At 43.5% G+C, this 23,272-nt stretch overlaps 1 protein-coding gene across 2 annotated transcripts; it reads right to left on the reverse strand.

The window, feature by feature from the left end:
* Nucleotides 1-374: 374 nt before the first annotated feature.
* Atp12a (ATPase H+/K+ transporting non-gastric alpha2 subunit) lies at nucleotides 375-21,846 on the reverse strand. Of its 2 annotated transcripts, none has more exons than XM_023699178.1 (21): nucleotides 21,787-21,846; nucleotides 20,607-20,810; nucleotides 19,610-19,723; nucleotides 18,674-18,808; nucleotides 18,443-18,560; nucleotides 17,941-18,209; nucleotides 16,520-16,718; nucleotides 16,285-16,394; nucleotides 14,517-14,651; nucleotides 11,478-11,670; nucleotides 8,718-8,893; nucleotides 7,909-8,045; nucleotides 4,881-5,031; nucleotides 4,267-4,435; nucleotides 4,023-4,177; nucleotides 2,511-2,634; nucleotides 2,222-2,367; nucleotides 1,610-1,743; nucleotides 1,292-1,393; nucleotides 774-865; nucleotides 375-419 (listed from the first exon to the last, which is right to left on the reverse strand). In XM_023699178.1, the coding sequence occupies exons 2-21, from the start codon at nucleotides 20,706-20,708 to the stop codon at nucleotides 391-393; spliced, it is 2,790 nt and encodes a 929-aa protein (XP_023554946.1). In that variant the 5' UTR covers nucleotides 20,709-20,810; nucleotides 21,787-21,846; the 3' UTR covers nucleotides 375-390. The 2 variants fall into 2 exon arrangements, with proteins under 2 accessions (XP_023554946.1, XP_004639436.1); XM_004639379.3 differs by having other exon boundaries at nucleotides 17,941-18,232.
* Nucleotides 21,847-23,272: the final 1,426 nt, after the last annotated feature.

Here is a 23,272-nt window from a genome sequence, read left to right on the forward strand (position 1 = left end):
AACTGAGGTTTTCAGTGCTGCTGGGATGTACACTGACCTTTCCTGAGTAAGGTGATCATGAAGATATACATCCTTGGGAAAGTTCACAGAAATATCAGAGGGTCACTGGGTCTTTACTAGAGAGTGAGGAAGTAAGGTGTGAGCAGTTCTATTTTAGCTTCAAAAGACCACAGCAGGGACTTGGGTCACACGAGACTATTTAACACAGAGAGCTCTTCTCTATATTGTTACTTTGGAGTTCACATATTTCAAAATAAAGAGATGGAGAAAGAGATGAAGATCCTATATGAGCAGTCAAACCTTAGCTTTAAAGTACAAAATATCTCTCATAGTTTTCTGTCTGAATATCTTTCTTGATTGCATAGAAATCTTCCAGGGAGTGATATGTTCTCAGTAATACATGTTCTTATCCCACCAACCTGTAGAGGTAAAAATAAGTACATCAGAAATGGAAGGCCATGGGCCGGGGAGATGGCTCAGTAGAATAAGCGCTTCCCTGGCAAGAGCAAGGGTCTGAGTTCAATCCCCAGTTCCACACACACAAAAAAACAAAACAACAACAACAACAACAAAAAACAACAACAAAAAAAAAAAGAAAGAGAAAAGAGAAAAGAAATGGAAGGCCTAGGGAAGATAGTAGATAGAACCTCAAATTTCACATTGCTTGGCTAGGGGGTGTTGCACAGTGGTAAAGCACTTTTTTAACTTGTGCAAGGCCCTGAGTTCCATCCCAGGTACCACATAAAACAGAAAAAAACTGTATTCCTACTTACTTCCAGGGTAGAGCCTGATGAAGAGTTTTCGTAATTCGTCATACACCCAAATCAAGATGGCATGCGGGACAGCCACAAACCAGTACTGAGGCCTAGAAGCAGAGGGGAGGAAGGTGAGCCCTAGCATGTCCGGAGTGTTAGCCCAGCTCCTGGCCGCAGGCAGAAGGCTTCCTCTTCACTTACCCTGCCTTATGGAAGAGCATAACAGATTTACTGTGCTATACAACACAAAGCTCCTCACTTAAACTGGGTTGTGGCTGCTAGAAGCAATATCTACCTTTTGCACAACCTTTGTCAAGATGACCTGGTGGGGACTTGGAAGCCCATTTCTTTCTTTCTTTTTTTTTTTTCTGGGAAGTGGGCATGTCAGAGACTGGACTTGTATAGCACAGAATCAGTTTGATCTCTTTGGAAAGACTGAAGGGGAAGACTTTGCAATAATCTTAATATTTACTTAGGCCATAACAGCTGAGAAACAGGGGCTATATCTTTCCTCTAGGGTGAGAAAGTGAACTCACCTGAGCATGGTGAAACTCAAGGCGGTGACACTTCCAAGGCCATAGGAGAGAATCAGGGCAACGATGATCTGTGAGGCGATCCCCACCCAAATAACCTTATTTCTGTAACACATACAAAGTGAGCAGACTCTAAATATCAGTGGCTCCATAATCATTCACCCAGTACCATAATCATTCACCTAGCACATGAGGCCACCAGTGGAGTCAACTGATGCCTCTGTGTTGTGGGTGTGGCTGCAGTTAGGTTCTATGAAGGAGCAGCCTCCTGCACCCTGGCGTTGGTGATCTATAAACTGTGAACTCAGACATAGGAAGTACCTGAAGAGACCCTGCTGGAAGATGGAATTCCTCCGGGTTTTCCTGATGATCAGATCTGCTATCTGCTGAACCATGATGCCAACAAAGAAGGCTGTGTAGCCTGTCCACTCAAGGTATTTCCTCTGGTACCTTGTCTGTGAATGGACATGAAAGATGAGACTATGAGACCTGGAGAACTCCAGGGAGATTTCAGCGTTGTTCTGTAAAGCTTTATCTTCTCCAGAGATAATGGACGAACAGAGTAATCTCCAGATTGAGGGTGGACTACCTTGTGTTTGGGAAGAAGGATCTATTTCCTGAAGCCAGGTGAATAAGGAGAAACATGTTGATTATTTAGTCCAACTATAGGCATTATTAGACTGACTATATTTCCACATCAATGGCAAAGGTAATATAAAAAGGGGAATTCTTAGGGCTTAGTTTGAGAGATGAGACTTCTGGAAAAGGCTGAACGAGGGTCATCAAGATTTCCCTAACCCCCATTATCTGAGATGATTTTAGGGATCTCATTAATCTTGTTTAGGAAAATGAAGGTTCTGTGTCTTTCTAGGCTGGAAAGTAAGAGGAGAGGAAAAGAACCACAAGATACTGGTGTTAGAGCTCCCAACTCACCCATTCCTGGCCATAGCTGTCTTCCAAGTCATTCACATCATCCTTTTCCCAGGGTACCCGCAGGTGAATGAGAGAAGTGGGCCAAAAGCCCTGCTGTGCATAGACGGTGAAATACACGAGGAAAGCTCCCAGGGCCTGCATGAGGCCTAGAAGGTTGACAGACATGGTCAGGCTCTGTGGCAGCCTCAGAGAACCACCTCAGTGTCCTCGAACTCCTCTCAGTCCCTCCTGCCACCCCATGCCTACTCTCAAAAGGAAAACATTTTCAGGGAAGGTGCCTTCATCATACCAATGTGCAGGTAAGAGTAGATGGCAAGTTGCTGGTTCACCAATCTGTCCTTCTTCTTGTGGCGTGGCTTCCTGTTCATGATGTCACTTTCAGCTTTTTCATATGCCAAGGCAATGGAGGGGATCTAGAGGGACATAGGGCTGTGACACCTGAGCCTGGGTGCTCAGTTGGCCTGCAGTGATGCAGACAGCCACAGCCTAGCAAAGGTGGCGGGTCAGGGGCTACTGGATGGCAGCAGGGGTGGTGGGCATGGGGAACCGGTTCATCTAGAGTGCAGGCAACAGGGGGACACTGTTGATGTGGAACTTCAGAGCTGGATTTAAAAATCAATATGATTTTTGGATGGAGATATAGCTCAGTGATAGAGCATGAGACCTTGGGTTCAATATTTAGGACCACAAGGGGGAGAAAAGAGAAATTGATCTTTTTGTTATTGCTACATGCTGGTGGCTCTAAATGCTTATTATAAAACACCTGTCTCCTCTGTGGGGGCTTTCTTGTACCACCCTATGCCCTTTGGGATGCAGTTGGACCCCCAAGCAATGTAGGAGAACAGTGTCCTTCCTCAGATGCTGCCACTAAGAGCACCTTTGCAAGTCAGATCTCTGGGCCCTACCACCAGGCTTCCTGATCTGGGAAGTCTGGGTAAGGGCCAGAGACTGAATTTCTAACAAATTCCACACTAAAGTAGAAAAAGTGAGCAAAATTAAAAGGCTTGGAAAGTTACCTGTCTACTGTGAGAACCTCAATTCCCCTCAAAGGCTAAGATGAGCCTACTCCCCCACAAGTGCTGTGTTGTATCAAACAAGAGGGAACAAGGAGGTAATTTGTAGAACTCTTCATGCTGAATTCAGCTTACTTCCTCTGAGCACGGGCAAGCCAGAGGCACGTGGGACTTCCTTAATGGCAAGAGGGGATACTAGGAGAGGTTCAGGTGATATGATTGTAGGTCAGGGCTTTGAAAGCCTTAATAAATGCTATTTTGCACTGTGGTTAGGTAAGCAGCTTCCAGATCATATTCTCTCACAGGGGGTGATTTTAGGGTTAGTGCTTGAGCAGCTGTGCTCCAGAGGCTCACAGACTATCTGGATAATTACTTCATCTTTCCCAAATAAGTAAGAGGCATGTGGGAGAAAACTGACTCCTGGCATATTTTTCCGAGGGGTCAAGAGTCATGTCTGTTTTTCAGTGCTGGAAGTTGAATCCAAGTACTCTGCCACTGAGCTACATCCTAGCTCCAAAATTCATATCCTGAAAAGCTTCACATGGAATGGTTTTAACTTGCATACCCTTGACACAGCCTTCAGCCCTTGCTTTGAAATGTGGTCTGTGAGACGTGGAACTGACATCACTAGGAAGCTTGTTAAAAATGACATACTTCAGGCCTCCCCTCATGGTAGGAAGTTTGAGAAGCCTTGACTTTGTCCATCTCATGGCCTTTGATGATAATAACTCTGAACTTCATGTAGTCCCTAGGGTGAGTATCAGACTGTTCCATTTTGTGCCACTTACTATATCTGTGCCCAGGTCGATGAACAGGATGGTAATGGTGCCAATGGGCAGGGGGAGCCCGACAATTATGTAGATCAAGAATGGGCAAAGTTCAGCAATGTTCTTGGTCAGGGTGTATGCAATGGTCTTCTTTAGGTTGTCAAAGATCAGGCGACCTAGGCAAAGATATGTCTCTTTATAGGACTTGTTTATCACCCTCCAGGCAACTCTGGCTGTTGGGAAGACATCTTGAGTCTCTACTCACCTTCCTCTACTCCTGTGACAATAGATGCAAAATTGTCATCCAGCAAGACCATGTCAGCTGCATTTTTAGCAGCATCAGAACCTGCTATCCCCATGGCAATCCCAATGTCAGCCTTCTTTAGAGCTGGAGAGTCGTTCACTCCATCCCCTGTCACAGCAACAACTGCATCCTGTGGGGATCCATTGAAAAATGGGGTAAACGGATTCAAGACACCAGTGGTTGTGATGTGTATAAGTTCTACACAATATTACCTCATCTTATATAAGGGATTTAAACATCCATAGATTTTGGTATCATTGGTGTTTCCTAGAACCAAGCCCCTGTGGATCCTAATAGATGAATATATATATATGTGTGTGTGTGTGTGTGTGTGTGTGTGTGTTGTGTGTGTATACACACATATAGTCTACCTATATTTAGAGTTACATCTTTACGTCTATAAATACCTCTATAGCCATAGTTACTATGCCTGGGATAAAATGTAGAGATCCAGGCAGTGTATAGCTCTGAGGGCCTCTCAAAAGTCAATGTGGTGTCAGCTCACCAGATATCTACTCATTTCTTCAGGGACAAGACAGGTCTGTTTGGTCATCTAAGCACTGCCATCCTCTTACCTGCCTCTGACAGCCCTCCACAATGATCAGCTTCTGCTGGGGAGATGTCCGGGCAAAGACAATTTCTGGGTAGTTGGCTAAGATCTCATCCAGCTGTTCTGGGGCCATGTCCTTCAGCTCCATGCCGGTCACCACAGCAGCTCTAGCATCCCTGAAAAGGCCAGAAGAAACTGAATGAAGCCCAGGACCCAATCTTAGGTTGAAACACTATTCTGAGCAAGGCGTGGGCAAGTCTTTTTGGCTTTATCCAGAACACAATATCCTTGACATTTAATATTCTGGTGAGATCTCAGAGGCTATGAATCATGAAGACATTCTAATGTCCATTTTAAGACAGTAAACAGTGGCAAAAGTTGAGGTACTGTAGTAATGGGGGAAATGCCAAATAGCCTTTCCCTTCCAGGAATGAGTAAGCAGTGTGTGTTTGCTAGGGCAGTGCTTTACTTCACAAGGAAAAGTGGAGTAAAAACAGACTAGTTGGGGCTGGGGATGTAGCTCAGTGGATGAGTACTTTCCTGGCATGTACAACACCATGAGTTCAATCCCCAGCAGGACCAAAAACAAGAACAAAAACCACTCAAGAGCTGAGCAGTTCTGAAATTACAGGTGTGAGGCTGTGGCAGGAGAGTTGCAAGTTGGAGACCCTGCCTCAAAGTAAGCAATAAAAAAGGGCTGAGGATGTAGCTCAGCACAAAGGCTGAGTTCAATCCCAGTTCCACCAAAACAATAACTCAATCAAATCAAATCAAGTCAAAACAAAATGCCTATTCATAATAATTTTGTGATGTTATTTATTTATTTTAGGTCTGCAAAAGTCTATGTGCAATGTGTTCTTTAGGGAGAAAGGTATTGGAGTCTTCTGTGCAAGATTATTTCTGCTCACTATAAAAGTAAGGTTCTTGGGATTCTTGATTGCACAGATCTGACTGAGCCACTCCTGAGGGGCTTGCCACAGTGCTCCAAACGGACCCAGGAATCACTAACTTGGTTTGGCAGCAGGACCAGGTGTGGCCTGAGCTATTGAACTTTACCTCTTCCTGGGCTCTCCCTCCTGCTCACTGGTCTCCATTGTTTCTGAGACAACCCACCCTCCTCACCCCACCATCAGAGCTGCACAGTTCTCCCTTGCTGGGAATAGGCATCTCTCACCTCAGCTTCCATGGACAAACACTACACATTTTGGCCTTCAAATCTGAGCTTACTTATTGTCTGTGCAAGTCACTGCATACCTTTTTCTTTATTTGTTGTAAGTTTTGAGGTTTTCATGCTTGTTTTTCTTCTTGGTGTTAAATACTGGAATTCTAATACTTCACTCAAACTGAAGATCTTCCTAACTGCTAGTAAAAACCACTAAGGTATGGTGAGAAGAAAAGGGTGTTTTCTTTCCTGGGATATCTGCAAGATACATTCTTATATGGTCATGAAACCAGAGCTGATGAAGTGGTTCAATGAAAACAATCACAGAGGTGTCCACTTCATGTCCTATTGAGTGTGATAAAGTGCGTGAAGTATATAGTTCTATTTTTTTTTAAAAAAACAAATGAATAAACTCTAAACCCATTTTTACAGAGGGATATTATTTTATACAACATGAAGCTGTAGACTAAGACTTTAGACTTGCTGCTGTGTCGAGGGCTATCTTTTGGTTGGCTACTTTCCTTGGTAATTTACTGCCCAGTGATACTTTATTAGCTGATAGCTAGCTCTGTGTTCCCCAAAGGCATAAATATCTGGGTAAAATAGAAGACAGTCATTGGCCTTCCCTTTCCCATTGAAAGAAAGTCCAAACCAGATCAAGTGGCATGAAAGTAGAATCCAAACCAGATGAGGTGGTTGGCACATGCCTGAATCTTCAGTTCCTTGGGAGGCTGAGGCAGAGGAATCACAAGTGGAAGGCCATCTAGGGAAACTTAGCAAGACCCTGTCTTGAAATAAAAGGAGCTGGAAGTGTAGCTCTGTGGTGAAGCACTTGTCTAGTGCAAGGCTCCAAGTTCAATTTCTAGTACTGGAAAAACCAAATCAATCCCCCTCTCCACAAAAACAACATAAAACCCAAACCAAAAAATAGCTATAAAATCCAGCGGGTGACCTTTCTTTGCAGCCTGAGATTCTGAAGTCTTTGATCCACTCACACCTTTCACAATCCAGGATGCTGTTCCCCTCATTATAGTGACCACACCACAATTAATTTTCTTTCCTGTCTTCCTAGCTATGCAGAAAGCTCCCCAAGCATGAGAACAGCATCTGTTCTGTTTGTTGTCATAGTACATGTACATGGCATATAATTAGCACTCAAAGAGTAGCTGTTTAAATAATTAACTTATAAGTGAATGGGTGGGTGAATCATTAAAAGAATTAGGAGAAAGCAGGAAAAAAAAGCTTTCCTGAAGAAGCTTACTTTCTATTTACTACCAAATAGAAAGGGTATGTCTACATAGCTACACATTATGAATCCAAATGAATTCATAACTAAGTAACTAAAATCCACACTGGATATGGTAGTGCATGAAACCCAAAGGACTCTTAATATTACTGATGATACAGCTGGATCAATGGTAAGTGATTTGTATTAGTTTTTCTTTAAATGGAACACACAGGTTTTCAGATCTGTCTTGTGCTACTTATTTTTTAAATCCATGACTAAAGTCCTGTAGGATATTGCCACCTAGTGAAGTTACAACTACCTTAGTTTATATCAGTATAGTTTATCATGCTCCCACAATGATGGAATTGTGTTTCTTAGAACATTACCCTGTTGTGAAGCTATACATCACTGAACTTACTGGATTTTGACATTTCAGATGAGCAACACACAGAGTTATTCTGATGGCACTGAAATAGTGCCTGGCATGTATTAGGCACTTGGTAAACTTTTGAGTGAATGATTAGATATATAATTACTTTGTATAGGTCAAATCAGCCAATCATTACCCAGAGAGAATGTGGGACAAAAAGGTAATCTGTTCCACAGTACAGCTCAGTAGTTGGGTGAGAACTTGAGTTTCTGCTACATTGGTTCTGTGCTTACTGTTTGTTAACTTGCTCCACAGCGATATTGCAGCGTTTGGCAATGTCTTCCACTGTCTCACTGTTGGCTGAAATGATCCCCACACTCTTGGCGATGGCTTTGGCTGTGATGGGATGATCCCCTGTAACCATAATGACCTACAGCACAGACAACAAGGACTCATAAACATGAGGAACTCGGCTGGTGGCTGCAAGGGTTATAGTTTAGTATAAGGACTGGAAAAATATCATTTGTGGTTGCTGAAGTTTGCCTTAAGGGAAATTCTGGATCCAAGACCTAACTATCACGAAGGATTCACTGGTCCTATGGATCTGCTGTTGCTCCTAGGCTTCTTACATTTTCTCCTCTGACACTAGAGGAAGCTCTTTCACTTTAATGTCACTTTATTCATGAAAGGGCCTGTAGATGTCTCCCTCAGGCAGTCCCATGTTACTTCGACAATCCTGACACCAGCTTGGTATTGAACATTCACCTTTTAGTTTTAATATCATGAAGATAAGTAGATGATGGAGGCCATACCTTAAGACTAAGTAATAACACTTTGTTATCTATCATGGCCTGGGGTAAGATATGGATAATTTAAACACTGTGAGATTTTTTATTGTAGCTACTGTTGTGTCACCCCACAGAGACACAGTCCTTTCACTTTCACAGGTGATTAAAATCTTAGCATAGTGAAAGTAGAGATACAAAGGGAACTATGACACTTACTTGAAAAGCCTAAGTACTCTTTGTGTTTTATGACCAATGTTCTTAGAAGGGGGTGTAATCTAACTGGAGACTTACTAAGTCAGAAGAATGACTCTCACCTTGATTCCTGCACTCCGGCATTTGGCAACTGCATCTGGCACAGTGGACCGAGGGGGATCAATCATTGACAGAAGACCCACAAAGCAGAAATTAGAAGTGGGAAAGTTCATGGTGTCTACATCAAATGAGTAGCCTTCTGGAAACTTGTCTGCTGGCAGGTAGAGATGGCAGAAACCTGTAATGGGTATGAATTTGGGAATCAATGAAACTAGGACAAGGAATGACAAAAGTAAAGAAGATATAGCTCAGTGGTTGAGCAGATGCTTAGTACTTGTGGACCCTGAGTTCAATCCCCAGCACCAATAATGAATGAATGAATAAATTTCAGTCCTTTATTATTTACTGTTTTAGCAATGCATTAGCCTATACCAGAATTGTTTAATTTCTTCAATTCTATAATATATGCCTCTTTAAAGGAAAGATCTATCTTACCCAAAATAATGTATTATGTTCATTAGGTTCTAGAGGTATAAAGACTAAGATAAGGGTTGGGGAGGTTGCTCAGAGGTCTAAGCACCTGCCTGGCAAGCACAAGGACCCAGGTTTGACCCTTGGTACTGCATGCCATGTCAGCTACTGAAACCAGGAGTAATGGTGCACACTTGTATTCCTAATACTGGTGAGGCTGAGACAGGAGGAACACCACAAGTCCAAGCTGTGTAGTGAGACCCTGTACCAAATAGATAGATAGATAGATAGATAAATAAATGTTTTAAAAAGTTTTTAAAAAGACTAAGATAAGCCTGTATAAGTATAAACCTTTACTTCTGAACATGTTCCTGTTTTGTGGTGAGACTGAGAGCTAAAGCAACCAAGCATAAAATCTACTGTATAAACTGCAGAGTGAAGCTATACTTCAGTTATTTGGAGAGTCAGGGAGAGGTATGTTTTCCAGGGAAAGAAAGGAAAGTGGGGTGGAGGGAGAAACTCATTTTAGGCAGAAAACCCAGCACAAGATTTTTCACAAGGGGCTGGGGAGATAGCTCAGAGGTCTAAGTGCCTGCTTGGCAAGCACAAGGACCCAGGTATTGCACGCTGTGCTGGCTCTGGGTGCCAAAGTCAGCCACTGAAACTGGGTGTGGCAGAACTTACCTATAATCCCAGCACTGGGGAGGCTGACACAGGAGGATCACTATGAGTCAAATCTGCATAGTGAGATCCTGTACCAAATAAATACATAACTAAAATATTTTTAAAAGATATTTAACAATACAAGGAAGGAAATTTGGGCATCTGGTCAATGGTAAAAAGTTCAGCCCTTAATCATAAGCATATGAAAAAGACCACTAGGAATGGGGCAGAGCCATCCTCTTCCAAGACATCAGCCAGGTTGAGAGAAAAGGCATTCCTGTATCTGGTGGAACCTCCCAAATAGTGTGACCTTCTTATTAGCTTTTACATCAAATTGATTCTGAGCATGGTTTGTTGCTTTACACATTTCAGAAAGAAAGACTTTGAAAGGTCAAGCACGAGGTTCCTGGAGCCATTCTAATCAGATGGGGACCAATCCTGTGTTGAAAAAGAGATTACCTGGTGCTTGGGTTACTCAGGGCCCACTTCTATCATTAGCATCTTATCTGTACATTTTGTGTTTTACAAACTCAAATATCCTTTATAAACACACATTCCATGGATTCCACGTCTAGTGGCAAGAGCTTTCATGGTGTTTAATGAGCCTTATCATTGACCATGAGAAGATATAGCTCAGTGGTTGAGCTGTTTTCTTCAATTCATCATCCTGTAGTTGTGAACTGGTGCTTTTCTGTTGACCCATGCTTTTGACAATGGAACACACTGTCACCCATGAGACCACTTCAGTTACCAGAGTGTTTGTGTTTCATGTTCCATCTGTTACTGGTATTACTTTTACCAACTCATGAAATGGGAAACTTATTCATTTTTACATTCACTATTTCTCTTTAATCAGTTGCTAATGACTCTACCATTATGAAGCTTGCCCTTGACCCATCTTTCATACCCACAGCATCTTGCATCAAATTCCCATCCTTCTCAGTCAATGAGGACAGCCACTTCCTGCTGAATTCCATGTCCCTCTTCTCCTCGCTGCTACCAGATGACTCCCAATTCTTCAATTGTGTACTCAGGGCCTTCACACCTTGACCTCCAATTTATATCTGTGGCCCTGCTTCCTGCATCTACACCATCTCACTACCCTGCAACACTCAGCACAGGCTGGCTAACTGCACCCTGTGTGCACACTCCCCATCCCTCTCCAGGTTGGCCTCTGTGGTCCCCTGTACATGAATACCTTCACCCCTTTCCCTTCCAATACTGCCATTCAAGGACCAGGGTAAAATGTGACTCCTTCCCTGAAGTCTTTGTTTGTTTTTTTTTTTGGCAGAACCAGGGATTGAACTCAGGCCCTTGAGCTTGCCAGGCAAGCACTTGTTCTACTGAACCATCTCCCCAGTCCCTCCCTGAAGTCTTTGATTTTCTTGTCTGGAAGCAACCCCATTCTTCTTAGTGCTATCATATTGTACCCTCTTATGTGTTTCTATCCTGTTTAATCATATATATATATATATATATATATATATATATATATTATATTTTTTTTCCAGTGCTGGGAACTAACCTATACCATTGTACATGCTAGGTAATTTCTCTATCACCTACATGCATCCCCCAATCCTTCATATTTTTAATGATTCATGTGACACCATCACTACTCTACCAGCTCCTGAGGCCCCAACATCCATGCCTCCCAGGAGATGGGCAGAGATTACATTGCCACTCACCTAGAACGCGCTCGCCCAGGCCACCAAGCTCCATGTATGCCATGTGGAAGGCGGTGGCACTGCTTTTGTCTAGCGGCTGCTCTTGGCCATGGATCATGATGGTGCTGCACTTCTCTAAGATCCTCTCCGGGGCCCCCTTCATCACTATAAGGAAGCGCTTGTCTTCAGGGTCTTCTGTCTCATGTATGGACAGCTGGGAGGCATCAATAGGGCATGTTAGATACATATTTACCACAGTTCTTCCAAAGAGCAACATGACAAGAAGGAGAGCATATTCCTTTCTCTCCATTTGTCTGTGAGGTATAATGGAGGAAGAGGAATGCAGACATCCCCAGGCATTCCCCTTTTTTTCCCCCTGCCAATTAACAAGCAAAGACCAGACAGACAGACATTAGTTGGATCTGAGTCCATGTAAAGTGGAGCTTGTATTTCAAATAGAAACTGGTTATTGCTGAGCATGATGATACAGGCCTGTCATCCCAGGACTCTGGGAAGCTGAGGCAGCAGGAAACTTAGTGAGATTCTGTTAAAAACAAAACACATAAGCAAAATGCTTAGTGCAAAGGCCCTAAGTACAATCCCCAGTACTGGAAAAGAAAGGAAGAAAGAAAAAAGAGAAGAAAATGGTTGCTTTAAGGTTTCTCTCAGCCCTGAACAAGCTCTTCCCGGGCTGTGAGATGGGCCTCCAGCCTCAGCTTCTCTCTTTCCTGTGGAGAGCAGCCGTCTTTCACAACTCTGAGCAGAGGAGGAATTCCTGGTCCTCCCTACTTTAAGTTCAATCCAAACTTACTACCTTCACATGCAAGAAAATGGCAGAGGTGTGGGGAAGAGAACACTGTCACATACAGCCTTCCAGAAGGACAGCTAAGGAACGGGGTCACAAGTCTGGTAGGAAAGAGGACCAACAGATGGAGAGAGGGGAGGGGAATGGAGAGGTAGGGAAGGAAATATAAACAAAAAATATGAAGATGCATTAATGTACACGGTTCAAACCCAGGCCTCTCACACACTGTGCCAAGTGCTCTACACTGAGCTGCATCACATTGTTTTCTTGAGACAAAATCTTGCTAAGCTGCCCAGGCAGGCCTTGAAATTGCAGTTCTCCTGCTCAGCTTTCCAAATAGCTGGGATTACAGGTGTGTGCCACCACTAATAGCTTGCTGTGATCAGTTTTAAGTATTTTCATGGATAATCTTTTGGGGCATAGATATTTTAAGGCTAATAAGGCATGGACTTTCCATTTCTCTTTTCCTTCTACTGAATAATGCACAGAGATCTCCAAGATCGTGACTTCTAAAGCCCTGTTTAAGTAGGGTGTTGCTTATGTATAAAAGTAAAGTGACCCGAGTAGGATACAAAGGAGTTGTTTTTGCAGTGCTGGAGATTGAACTCATGGCCTCCCATGATAGGTAAGCACTCTACTCTTGGTTCCACCTCTCCATCAACAGCATCTCTGACTTCTTTGGTGATGACTCACCTAGGTCTGCTCCCCGACTCTGTGCAGCTCACTTTTGTCCATAAGAAGGCCCCAGAGCCTACTTTTTCTTACTTCTCACATGGCAAGTAATGCCTCTGTCATGACAGATGAAGTCTCAGCAACATTCTGAGTCTGGCTCCTACTTGTGGCCCATTAGCTCCTGCTCTACTCTCAGCTCTGTTGAATCCTGTCTCTGGATCTCATGGGTGTGTACCACCTCTACACCTCAATTTCTCATCTTCTGTCTGTTTCAGAGTCATTGCAAGAAGGAATGATTTCAATTTTATGGAAATCAGCTCAGAAGAGCGAATAGTAGCAGTTATTCTGCCACTATCCTTTAAAAATTGTTGCTCATTCTATCTTGAGACATGTTTCAAATAAGACATCTGATTTCCTGACTTCAATTTTTTTGTACTATAATTGAACCCAGGCCCTTCAGACTGACTTACATCCACATACTTTTAAAATTTTGAGTCTACGTTGCTAAGTTGCTCATGAACCTGTTATGCTCTTGCCTCCCTTTCCTGGAATGCCCAGATTACAGGCATGTACCACTAGACCAAACTCCCTTGCTTTAAAATTTAATGTCACATATTTCTATTAATTGCCTATATAGCTAACCACAATTCTTTAGTGGCTCATTATTCACAAAGAACACATCCGCAGCACAAGAGCTGTTCACTAATCTTAAATTCTGTCTAGACTAAGATGAATGGATAATCACCAGAAATTTCCTTACACATAGTTATTCTCTTTTTATATAGACATACATTGTATAATGATATTTTGATCAAGGATGGGTCACATATATGGTGATGGCCTCAAGATTACAGTGTAGCTTACAATTAATGTTGCCTACTATTTTTACTGTACCTTTTCTATACTCAGATACATTTAGATACACAAGTACCATTGTATTACACGTATCTACAGTACTCAGTATGTAAACAGGTTAAACAAGTTTGTAGCTTAGAACCAACTGACTATGCCATCTATAAATGATACCAGTAATGGTATGAGCCATCTAGGCTCATGTAGATACATTCTGTGATCTGTGCACAATGATGAAACCTAATAATACCTTCCTTGAATGTATCTTCAACTTTAAGCAATACATGGCTGTACATTACTGTTATGCAAAGCCCAAGTTATGACCCCTGGATCTCTGGGGGAAGTCCCATCTGCAACAGGGCCTTAGGCTGTAAACTGCTGTTTATCAGAACACGAAGAGGATGGAGATGGTCAACTACTGGCCACACCTGGAGTGATGGGAAAAATGGGGCAATGCCGGTTACATTCTTCCTGAGAAGTGGGTGGAAAGGAGAGCTCTATCAGTGGAACCTGGGGTGAGACAGGGAAACACTGTGACTGATCATCTGAGAGACTTCTTCAGGGAAAGCAAAAAACAAGAAGGGATACAAGGGAAAGATAACCTGGATTGACCAGATGCCCAGGTCCTGTATCTGTCAAGGATTATCATTCAAGTTATGGGCTAGTCAGTGGATACGTGCAGGCAGAAGTATTTCAGTGACAAAAGAGGCCAATTGCAAGAAAAAACTCACCTGAAATTTGTTAGTAGAATTAAAAGGGATTTCAGCTACTTTGCGGTTTCTTTTTCTCATCTCCATCACATCACCCAAAATAACCTCAGAGAATTTCAAAAGAGCAGTTTCTGATGCATCGCCAACCACAACTTTCTGGAAATCGAAGGAGATAAATATTTACAGCACAAAATCTGGGAGACAAGGTTGTCCCATGACTCCCAGTGCCTGAGTCAGGACCATGGTGAGAGTATAAAACAATCTGGCTACCTACTAGATCAAATAAGAGAGTTGTATAAGGACAGAGTTCCTTAGCTCTAAATTAAGACAGGAGCCACTTAGGAATGGGACTGATGAAAGCCTTCCAGAAACCAGAATAACATGAATAGAGGTATAGAGAGTTCCATTAGAAGTGCTAGAAATACAGGAGGATGTGGAGGGTGTGGTAGGTTTTTCTGTGATACCAGGGATTGAACTCAGGACCTTGTGCTTGTTGGGCAAGCGCTTATCCTACTAAGTTATCTCCCCAGCTGGGTGTGGTAGGTTTTGAAGTCCCTGACAGGTGAGTTGAGGTCTAGACCCAAGAAGCAGAAAATAAAAAAGTACAGGGAGTTTTTGAGCAAGGTTAGATGGAGATAGAATTAGCAATTGTGGAAAATTAGGTGAGAGAAAAACCAGAATCAAGGAGGCCAGTGAAGAGGTTGCTTCTTTAATACCTTAGTTGCAAAGTATTAGTGATGGTACAAATGCAAAATTACGTATATTTTGAAGCATGAATAATAGGGCCTGGCTCACTGATAGATATCAGGAAAGGAGAAAGACAAAAATGACTACTAAAAACACTAACCAGATGACAAGCACAATACTAATGTCATAAAAATCAGAAAATTTGGGACAAGATGCTGACTGGAAGTCAGGCTAGGCATAGGAGAAGGCGACAGTGTCACCTGTTTTGAGACTGTGTGGTGGAACTTCCAAGTGGATACATATGACTTGCTATTGGCCCAAGAAGTCTGAACTGGACATAGAATGTGAAAGGCAACTGGCCAGAAGCATTCTGATGGCAAAAGAGAAAAAGTACACAAAAGAATAGGTGGCAACTAGAAAAGTCTGGAGACCAGATTCAGTGTTTTATTGCAATGGAGAAGAACAGAGAATGGGAGGGCTCAAAGGAAGCCAAAAGCAGCAGAGAAGGAGGAGGTGAAGTTTATTTTAGAGTCCGCTATCAGGACCTCTCAGACCCTATCTACTATTACATTAGTCAAGAGGAGCATGTGCTAAGATTGATCCCTTTATTTCCATCTCATTTTATTTTAAACTTCAATGAATGGCACTTGTAATAAACTTTTACTATACCCACTTGGTGGGAAAGTAACTTAAGGCATATTTATTTTCTAGAATGAGACAGAATTTTTAAAAGAACCCAAATCAGTATTCTGCAATCTTGGGCCAGGTATGGTGGCACACACTTATAATCGCAACACTCAGGAGGCTGAGGCAAGATCACTGCAAGTTCAAGGTCAGCCTGGATTCCAAGGTGAGCCTGAATAGCACAGTGAGATGCTATCTCAAAAAACAAAAACAAAGGAACAAGCAAACTTCATATTCTGAGATCAGCTCAGCATCTCTGAGGTTTCTCAAAGGTAGCTGGAGTGAAGACAACCTTCTGTTAGCGCTTGAGTCACACTGCTCTTACTAGTATAAATTTTCCACTGTTGGAGAGATTAAATCACTCATGTGGAACACAGAGTAACCTATGTTATAAGACTAAGTGACATAGTCACTTTACCTTCATGATGGGGACATTTTCCTGTCCTGGCTTGAACTCGGCTCGGTTACACAGTGCTATTATCTTGGATAAGGAGGTCCAGGTTCCAGAGCTTTGGTCAAAGGCTTGGTCTGGAGTAGGGAGAAAGGACAGGTGGCATTGTGGGTGCTGGGCTGCCACGCTCGAGTCACCCTCCCCATGATGCACTGCCACTCAGTCTGGCTTTGGGCCAGAACAAAAGCTCTAGAAAACTCACTAGATTGGTTTTCGCTTGTGTCAGCCACGAAGATCTGACTGTCAAACCACAGGTGCGCCACGGTCATTCTGTTCTGGGTCAGCGTTCCAGTCTTGTCTGAGCAGATGATGGAGGTGGAACCCAGTGTTTCCACTGCCTCAAGGTTCTTCACTAGGCAGTTCTTCTTGGCCATCCGCTTTGCTGTCAGTGACAGGGTCACCTGGCCAGAGAGAGGACAGGACTCAGGGATGGTCATTCTGAACTCATGTTTGATGGCACAGAAACTTCTGAGGTTAGCTGTGATTGAATTTTTTAGGGCAGAGATATAGCTGATAATGCAGCAGGGCTTGCCCCATGACCAAAAAGCCACCCAGAGCCCTAAAAGCTACAATCTTTTATCTTTCTAACTAAATGCGAGATACTTTTAATCCCTTAATTCTTTCAAGAAAAGGCCCTCAGGGAACAATGGGTGTCCGACAGGCCCAGTGGTTGCAGTTGTTGCTAAAGTATAATTTGGAAGGGAGGCTGGATTGCTGTGTGTACCTCTGAGGTACACCTTGCCTGGCATAAGAAGGAAGTGGGGGAGAAACCTATTTTGAGCCTTCCTACCCTTAGCGGTCATAAGTATGACTGTGCAAGAGGCCTTGCATTCCTAGCTCTTTTTTTTTTTTTTGTATTTTAGGGAAGGGTCTACAGGGTGTTCAGGGTTTCACTACTAGATCGGACTCATAGTGATCTGCCTGTTTACAGCTTCCCAAGAGCTGGGATTACAGGCACATGCCACCACACCCAGTCTCCCTATCTCTTTTTTGAGACAAGGTCTCACTAAGTTCCTCAGGCAGGACTCAGACTTGCAATCCTCTTTCCTTAACTTTTCAGTGTGCTGAAATTATGGGACATGGTGCTTGGCTTTTTTTTTTTTTTTTTTAATAGAAAGGTGAGCCAGATGTGGTAGTGCACACCTGTAATCCCAGAACTATGAAAGGCTGAGGCAGGAGGAACAAATTCAATCCCAGCTCAGCCTGGGCAACTTAGTGACTTAGAGAGACTGTTCTCTAAACAAAAAATAAGAATGAGCTGGAGATGTAGCTCAATGTCAAGGCCCAGGGTTCAATTTCCAGTGCCAAAACAAACAGACAAGGAAGTTTCTAGAAAAATATGTCAATAGTGGTTTGAGTCCATTTTCTCTAGATCTTCAGTGAGCAAAGTAATCTACATGAATTGCAAGAAGACTTATGGAAAATGTACAGTTTTCAAGGTCAACACATTTAAATGTTAAAAATATCACGATTTGTTTTGTCAAGGCCTCTAAGACACAGTCTCTTCAGAATGTGACACAGTGGGCCTGGGGGAACCTGCGAGTAGAGGAGACTTCAGGTTTACTGGTGGCCACCTCCTGAGCAGCAGTGCTGTGTGAAGGCTGCTTGGCAGAATGGACTCACAGTGACAGTGGCCAGGAGGCCCTCCGGCACATTTGCCACAATGATGCCAATGAGGAAGATGATGGAGTCCAGAACACGGTACTTCAAGGACACAGCGATGATGAAGAAAAGGATGCCGATGGAGACGGCCACTCCGGCCACAATATGGACAAAGTGCTCAATCTCAATGGCAATGGGTGTCTTCTCATTTCCGACCCCTGAGGCCAAGGAGGCTATGCGACCAATGATGGTGCGGTCACCCGTGTTGATGACCATGCCGGTTGCGGTGCCTACAGGGGAAGTAAACATTTTACTCCTCAGCTCCTACTATAGCCCTCTCTATAGGCTGACAGAATTGGCTAGCATGTGACATTACAAAGCCCAACAACAGTCCTCTGGGTCCTTAATTCTATGTTTCCTATAGGAAAAGCTTTGTAAGAAGCAATGGGTCAGACAAAAACACCACACCCCAGGAGAAGTGGTGTCAGTGGGGTGTGTGGTCCCGAGAAATGGCTGGCCTCACCTTCCAGACAGGTTGTGGAGTAGAAGCCAATGTTCTTCGTTTCCAGGGGGTTTTCATGGGTAAACTCAGTTGAGCGAGGCTGGGGTTCAGATTCCCCCGTGAGAGAGGAATTATCCACCTAGAGGAAATTTTGAAACAGTTCCAGAGTGGGCACCTTGTTCTCTGCCTCTTCTGCTGAGTCTGAGAAAGAAAAGTCTACCTCTCCATCCTCTGAGGACCCCTAAAGCTCACCTTGCACCCCTGGGAAGACAGCAGCCTGATGTCCGCAGGAATCTGGTCTCCTCCTTTAATCTCCACTATGTCCCCGACCACGAGCTGCTCTGCAGGGATGACCTTCTTTTCTCCATCACGAATGACAAGGGCTTCCTGCAGGAAAACACGGAATTGAGGGGCAAGGGACTGCAGTTGAGGGTGATAAGTGACATGATAGCAGTCAGAATGAGACTGAAGACTGTTCCACCTGAGGCCTGGAGACTCTGAGAACTGTTTTTTTTTTTTTTCCTTTTCCTTAACCTTTGTTCTTCAGTGAGAACAGGCTGTGGTCAAGTGAATAAGGCAAGAGAACATACTGGGCCTTACGGGCAAGCCTCTCAGCTATGTCCAGGGGAAATGCTGAGGGTTGGTCCTCAAAGTCTAATAAGCTTGATGAGGTCTGGGGGGTTTTGATGAGGTGCTGTTGTACTTTTTAGCATAATAGTGGCTATCTTTTCCACCTAGCCACCAGCTTTGGGCCAGGCCAAGGCCAGGGTTAGGGCCAGGGTGGATTCCTGAAAGGACTTCCTGGAGGACAGGGGACAACTGGGTATCCCTGGAGCATTTTGAACTACAGTCTTTGAAAGAAAAAGCAGCCACAAATAATAAAAAAATAGGTAGTTCCTTCCTGGAGAGCCAGGGAAGGAACATTCTAGGACCACCTGACCTGACTGCCCAAATAGTCCAGAGATGCACAATAACTAAGTTCTGTGCTGTTTTCACTTGACTAAGCATTTCCTTGGCTCTCACTTCATTTAACCATCTCAGACACTGAGAGGAATTGTGGTTCACAAACATGAGGTTTGTGAACTGCAAACTCACCCAAGATGACCTGGACAGGCAAGGAAGGGGGTCAGAGATGCTTCCTCACCTGCAGTTCACACAGGGACCAGAGGAAGAATGGCTGCTACTCACCTGGGGGATCATCTTACTGAAGCTGGCCATGATGTTGGTACTTTTGGCCTCTTGGTAATAAGCAAAAATCCCTGTTAGAATCACAACCAGGGCAAGCACCACACCCAGGTACACCTGTAGGAGGAGGAGTGGCAACGGTCAGACACAGGTGCATCTTTAGCATCCCACATCCCAAATTCCAAAATCTGAAACTTGAGTTCCAACAAGATGCCAAACTGGAAAATTCCATACCTGACCCTATGTCAAAACAGACATACTAAAAATGACTGCAAAAATTTACCTTGTGATTGTGAACAGACATAGGGGAAATGTAAATAAACAAATTTTGTGTTTGCACTTAGTACCATCCCCAAGATATGTCATGAAGTGTATGCAAATATTCCAAAACAATACACAGTCTGAACTTGGGAACATTTCTGGGTCATCATCTCCCTTAGTAGTCACTTCCCATTCCTGTCCCCAGCCTGCCCCACCCATGTTGACTGGGACCAGGGATGTCTACACAGTTCTCATTAGTGGTCTGATACAACACATGGCCTTTTGAATCTGTTTCTTTTTTTTTTTTTTTCTCTCTCTTTTAATGTGGAGCCGGACAACTCAGCTTTGTAAGTTTGACATTCAGGTTAGTTGTCCTTGCTAGAAAAGGGAGAGGGTAGCTTCCCCCCCACCCAGGAAAACATTCTCTTAATTCTATTTTCCTCTTATCAAATGTTCTCATTTGGTACCTGACACATCAAACAGGGAGAGGCTAGCTTTGTGGTGGAGAGCCCCAAAATATTTCATATGCATGTAGATTATTTTTTCCATAAAAACTCAAGGTGTTTTGCCTGTCCTAAAATTGGTACTTATATTGCTTCTGAGGCATTGGAAAGTCAGATAGCATTTGATTTACAGTGGGAAGAATTACTGATTTTCTCATTCCCTGCAGTAACTGATGGTGACAGCATCCTGCCTCCTCCCCAGCACTGTGCCCACTGATGGCTGGAAGGTAGCTTACATTGTCGAGAGAGGCAGATTTATCGCTGACATATTGAATTCCATATGCGATCCAGCACAGGATGGCTCCTATCCACAGAAGGATGGAGAAGCCCCCAACCATCTGTCTGAGGAACTTGATAATCTCTGGAGTCTGCTTGGGAGGGCTGAGGGCATTGGGCCCATCCCGAACCAGGAGCTCAGCAGCTCTAGTGCTAGAGAGACCCTGCAATAGCCAAGAAAAACACATACATAGACACAAACCGGGAATTAGTTAGGTTCTGGCTCCTGGGAACTCCACAGATGTACATCTAGATCATCCTGAGTCTCAATTCAAACACTACAGCATCCCAGCACCCTATTCTGCTCCCTTGGGTTGTAATTCATGAATCTCTCAGTGTAGAGTTTCAACATGTCACAGGCCTCCCAAATAGGACAGAGTGGACATTCCACTTTACACACCTACCTCCTGAAGGCCAGGATGACTGTCTCCCACTATCCTTCACTGCCAATCCAGTATGAACCAGATGGCAAGTATTTTTTTTTCAGGGTACCTATTTATTATTAATGTCCATCCATTTGTATGTTAAAATAAACAAATTAACAGTGTTGGTAAATATGCCTTTTTAAAATGTCATTGAAATGAGTAATAAAATCAAAATGAAGTGTATTATTTGAAAGGAAAATGTATGACAACTATGTGTATATTTTTCTGTTAATATTTGATTCAGTGGGATGAGTAAAAGTACTTTTGTTAACCTGAAAGCAGATGGACATTCAGATGCTAAGATGTCCCAACTTTTGAAATTGAACTTAGGTCTGAATCCACAGAGAGAAGCAGTACCTCTGTGGCAGGGGACTCTGTAGGATCCTAGAAGGCATAGCAGTGTGCCTCAGGGGCTCACATATGGTTATTCGGGGTCCTCACTTTCTAATACAGCCTCCTCAGTCTCTGATAAGATGAATCCCATGGACCTGAAGACAGGAGAAAGCACCTATCTATTTCTAGGGACACCACAGCTCCCCTTTGGTCACAGGAAAAAGATTTCCTCTGCCCAGTCATCTCGCCAGCTTCAGGAGACCAACTGGCACTGTCTCGGGATCCAGGATGGGGCACACGGGCACCCTCACAGGTGCACAGCCTTCCCTTTTGTGGGGCCAGGAGGTTTCTCCCCCCAATCCTCAGTTCCACGATGACTTACTCTGATGATATCAGTGCCATATTTCTGTTCCAGTTCCTCACCGGTGAGTCTGTGATCATCCTGAAGTCCACAAAGGGAAAGAGAACAGTGGATTAGGTCATTACAAAAGATTTGACCCTGAATCTCTTATGTCTGGATGCTGGGAGAGGCACTGAACATTGAGGGAGAAGAAGGCAGAAAATATGAGGAAAGTGAGAGAGAGAGAAAAAGTGGCTGTGCAGCTGGGAAGACACCAGGTGACAGCCCTGTCCTTGTCATGGCCTCCTTGAGAGCTCATGTTGCATTTGTCACTGACACAGAATGAGCCGTCTTTAACTTCATGCACAGTGCAGTGCTTCCCCCCCACCCTGCTCTCCAGCACATGCAAGTACTGGTGTCCTTATCTGCTAGGTGCTAGTGCTGGAAGATTCATTCAGACCTGGATACTGGAACTGGCTGAGGGTGACAACTGAACCAAAAGTACACCCAGTCCCTATGTATGGACAGCGGCTTCCTCTCTGGGGATCTCTAGAAGGAAGAAGCATGAGTCCCTCATTCTAGTCATGAAATTCAAGCAGTTCACTGATTAGAGAAGTCCCATAGATTAAAAACTTGCCAATGAGCACACATTGGTATGCCCACACTTGCTGATTTTACCACTGACTTAAAAGACTGAAGTAGAATTTTCACCCATGGCCTATTGATGTGCCAGGCCAATAACTCTTGGTTTTGGGGTCTCTACCTCCTACCATACTAGCTTTGGGTTGTGATAACCAAAATGGTACCTTGACATTCCCTTGGTGGGGCTGGAGAATTCTTTCTTTCCTCTCCCTTTGAGAACCCCTGGACTAAAGGCCTGGAAGCCTCTTCTTGTAGCACAAAACCTAGAAAAAGTCTTCCTCATCCCCTAGCAAGCCTGACATCTAGGATTATTTAAGCCCTGATTATCTGAAACACAGATTTAGCCTGTGATTGCTACTAAAGCCATGATATTTTAAGTATATCCAGAAAAATTTCATGTTGTATAAAGACTGGGTTGCTCCCAGTCTTCTCAGCCAGATTCAGGTATGCTCATCATCCATTCTGCCAACATCAATTAAATGTGACATTGCCAGGGATCCAGAGGGTTAAGGCAGACTTTGGAGTATAGTGTAGGAAGTTTGGGCAGACACAACAGTGGATGACTGAAGAGACTGTTTGCATGCTTGGACCTCAGACTTCTTTTTTCCCATAATTTTATAGAGAGACAAATAGCAATGAGACAGTTTCAAATCAAATTGGTATCACAGTTTCAATAATTAACACATTGCATACTATTTTCCTAGTGGTTACTTGCTGTACAAGATGCAGACATGGTATTCTATTTACAAACACTATCAGAACAAATCCCTCTATTCATTAAGAGAATGTAACTATATATCTATCCTAGCCATTTTGAATACACAGATACAAAATGGACATTCATCTATTTCCCCTTTTTTGTTTAGTTCTGTCATTTGAATATTAT

The sequence above is a fragment of the Octodon degus genome, unplaced genomic scaffold (assembly GCF_000260255.1).
Source record: "Octodon degus isolate 3935 unplaced genomic scaffold, OctDeg1.0 scaffold00111, whole genome shotgun sequence".
NCBI lineage: Eukaryota > Metazoa > Chordata > Mammalia > Rodentia > Octodontidae > Octodon > Octodon degus.